At 39.4% G+C, this 3,745-nt stretch overlaps 1 protein-coding gene across 1 annotated transcript; it reads left to right on the forward strand.

Annotated features, from left to right (window-relative positions):
• The first annotated feature begins 2,442 nt into the window (after positions 1-2,442).
• On the forward strand, positions 2,443-3,417 carry LOC100441844 (olfactory receptor 52Z1P). Its single transcript, XM_009246725.3, has one exon. It carries the CDS (start codon positions 2,443-2,445, stop codon positions 3,415-3,417), a length of 975 nt encoding a protein of 324 aa, XP_009245000.2.
• Positions 3,418-3,745: the final 328 nt, after the last annotated feature.

Raw genomic sequence — 3,745 nt, forward strand, 5'->3', positions numbered from 1 at the left:
CTTCCCAAAAGAAGACATTTATGCAGCCAAAAAACACATGAAAAAATGCTCATCATCACTGGCCATCAGAGAAATGCAAATCAAAACCACAATGAGATACCATCTCACACCAGTTAGAATGGCAATCATTAAAAAGTCAGGAAACAACAGGTGCTGGAGAGGATGTGGAGAAATAGGAACACTTTTACACTGTTGGTGGGATTGTAAACTAGTTCAACCATTGTGGAAGTCAGTGTGGCAATTCCTCAGGGATCTAGAACTAGAAATTCCATTCAACCCAGCCATCCCATTACTGGGTATATACCCAAAGGACTATAAATCATGCTGCTATAAAGACACATACACACGTATGTTTACTGCGGCATTATTCACAATAGCAAAGACTTGGAACCAACCCAAGTGTCCAACAATGATAGACTGGATTGACTGGATTAAGAAAATGTGGCACATATACATCATGGAATACTATGCAGCCATAAAAAATGATGAGTTCATGTCCTTTGTAGGGACATGGATGAAATTGGAAATCATCATTCTCAGTAAACTATCGCAAGAACAAAAAACCAAACACCGCATATTCTCACTCATAGGTGGGAACTGAACAATGAGAACACATGGACACAGGAAGCGGATCATCACACTCTGGGGACTGTTGTGGGATGGGGGGAGGGGGGAGGGATAGCATTGGGAGATATACCTAATGCTAGATGATGAGTTAGTGGGTGCAGTGCAGCAGCATGGCACATGTATACATATGTAACTAACCTGCACATTGCACACATGTACCCTAAAACCTAAAGTATAATAATAAATTAAAATAAATAAAAAAAAGAAAGAAAAAAAAAAGAAATGTCACACACACAAAAAAGAAAATGTGGCACATATACACCATTGAATACTATGCAGCCATAAAAAATGATGAGTTCATGTCCTTTGTAGGGACATGGATGAAGCTGGAAACCATCATTCTCAGCAAACTATCGCAAGGAGAACAAACCAAACACCGCATATTCTCACTCACAGGTGGGAATTGAACAATGAGAACGTTTGGACACAGGAAGGGGAACATCACACATGGGGGCCTGTTGTGGGGTGGGGATAGTGGGGAGGGATAGCTTTAGGAGATATACCTAATGTAAATGACGAGTTAATGGGTGCAGCGCACCAGCATGGCACATGTATACATATGTAAGAAACCTGCATGTGGTGCACATGTACCCTAGAACTTAAGGTATAATATATATAGATATAGATATAGATATAGATATATAGATATATAAAGAAATACAATGTGTATTGTCTCATTTTCAATCAGCGACTGAAGTGGAAAGAAACAAAATATTTTATTCTTTACCACCTATGAGGCATATAATTTTTTTTTTTTTGAGAGGGAGTATCGCTCTGTCACCCAGGCTGGAGTGCAGTTGGGCGATCTCTGCTCACTGAAACCTCTGCCTCCCAGGTTCAAGCGATTCTCCTGCCTCAGCCTCCTGAGTAGCTGGGAGTAAAGGGGCACGCCACTATGCCCAGCTAATTTTTGTATTTTTCGTAGAGACGGGGTTTCACTGTTTTGGTCAAGCTGGTCTGGAACTCCTGACCTTGTGATCTGCCCACCTTAGCCTCTCAAAGTGCTGGGATTACAGGAGTGAGCGACCACACTGGGCTGGCATATACATTTAAAAACCCAGCTCAGTTTGGCATTGCAAATAGCTAAAGTTTATAATGTCTTATCTTATATTTTTGAGGAATAGATTAATTGGCAGAACAATTTAGTTTGCTGTATGTCTTCAATGGCTAGCATATGGCTTAACAATAAGTTAAGGCCAATAAATGTAGAAGAAGGCATATATGCTATATTGCTTGAAATCTATTTTGTCAGACTTAATTCCCTCCCATTTCTGTAAGCAGCACAACTCAATTTCATAACTCTCTATTTTCCTTAGGGATATGATCAGTAAAAAATTTGATGCTGCATTTTATATCTAGTTTTATCTTGATAGGCAGCATTGGATGGTAGTAAAGATCAAAGCTTTCAGATTTACCCTGCCTTACTTTAAATCCAGTAGGGCCTATGGTAAGAGGCTGAAAGTCTGTGGGTTTTTTTCACATCTGTAGAAATAATAGTATTTATATAACGGTTATTTAAAGGGCTTTTCAATAGGTTATTGTGAAGATTTAATAAGTTAATATTTGTAAAGTAGTATGACACATATTAAGCAGTTATTAAATAATATCTACTAATTTTTTAAGGTACAAAAATTAATTATTTGGTAGGACTTACATATTAGGTTTATTAACCCATTTTACTCTCCTTTCCCAGAGAAGAAAACATTGGAAAGAAAAAAAATCTGATGAGACCTCATTCAGCCTATGGTGGTGCTTCTAAATCCTCAACCTTGTAGTCTTTCATTAATGGCTCTAGGCCTGGAATAAACTGTACATATGGCTCCTTTCTTTCACAATCACACTAATCCCCAGGATGTGTTGTATGTCCTGATGGGAATCCCAGGGCTGGAAGTCTTGCATACCTGGATCTCCATCCCTTTTTCTTTTATGTACATTGTGGCTGTTGCAGGCAATATCTTCTTGATCTTCCTGATCATAACTGAGCGCAGTCTCCATGAGCCCATGTATCTCTTCCTATCCATGCTGGCCTCAGCCGACTTCCTGCTCGCCACTGCTACAGCCCCTAAGATGCTGGCTATCCTCTGGTTCCACTCCATGGATATATCCTTTGGTAGTTGTGTGTCTCAGATGTTCTTCATACATTTCATCTTTGTGGCAGAATCTGCTATTCTCCTGGCAATGGCATTTGACCGCTATGTGGCCATCTGTTACCCACTGAGATACAACACCATTTTAACCTCATCAGCCGTCAGGAAGATTGGCATAGCAACTGTGGTCAGAAGCTTTTTCATCTGCTGTCCGTTCATCTTCCTGGTATACCGACTTACATATTGTGGGAGAAACATCATTCCTCATTCCTACTGTGAGCACATGGGCATTGCCAGATTGGCATGTGGCAATATCAATGTCAACATCATTTATGGCCTCACTGTGGCCCTACTCTCTACAGGACTGGATATCGTGCTTATCATTATATCCTACACAATGATCCTTCACGCAGTGTTTCAGATACCTTCCTGGGCTGCCAGATTCAAGGCCCTTAGTACATGCAGCTCTCATATCTGTGTCATACTTGTGTTCTATACCCCAGCATTCTTTTCATTTCTTGCCCATCGCTTTGGAGGAAAAACCATCCCTCACCACATTCACATCCTAGTGGCCAATCTCTATGTGTTGGTGCCCCCTATGCTAAACCCCATCATTTATGGGGTGAAGACCAAACAAATTAAAGATCGAGTGATTTTGCTTTTCTCTCCTCTTATGCTGTTAAGATTAAAAAGTCTGTTTTAGGGAACAGAATAAATACAATCCATAGAAATCCTCAAACACGCTTAAAAGGATGGTGTCTATCAAAGTGTCCATGGAATTTTGCTAAGGCACTCAAAGATCAAAGATTTTGAAAAAAAAAATACTTTAAAATAATGAAATTCTCCATTTTTTCAGAAATACTATTTTCATGAATTTTAGCTTAAAAATGCATGAAGATAATTGAGAAAAGAGAAATATATTTTAGGGTTTAATCCAGATTGACTTTTCCTATGTAGAGCTAGGAAGTGTGGTTTTGAGTCAGTCACTGGGCTTTTTATAGTCAGTCTGAAATTCTGCTGAAATGTACAAC

The sequence above is a fragment of the Pongo abelii genome, chromosome 9 (assembly GCF_028885655.2).
Source record: "Pongo abelii isolate AG06213 chromosome 9, NHGRI_mPonAbe1-v2.0_pri, whole genome shotgun sequence".
NCBI classification, from domain to species: Eukaryota; Metazoa; Chordata; class Mammalia; order Primates; family Hominidae; genus Pongo; species Pongo abelii.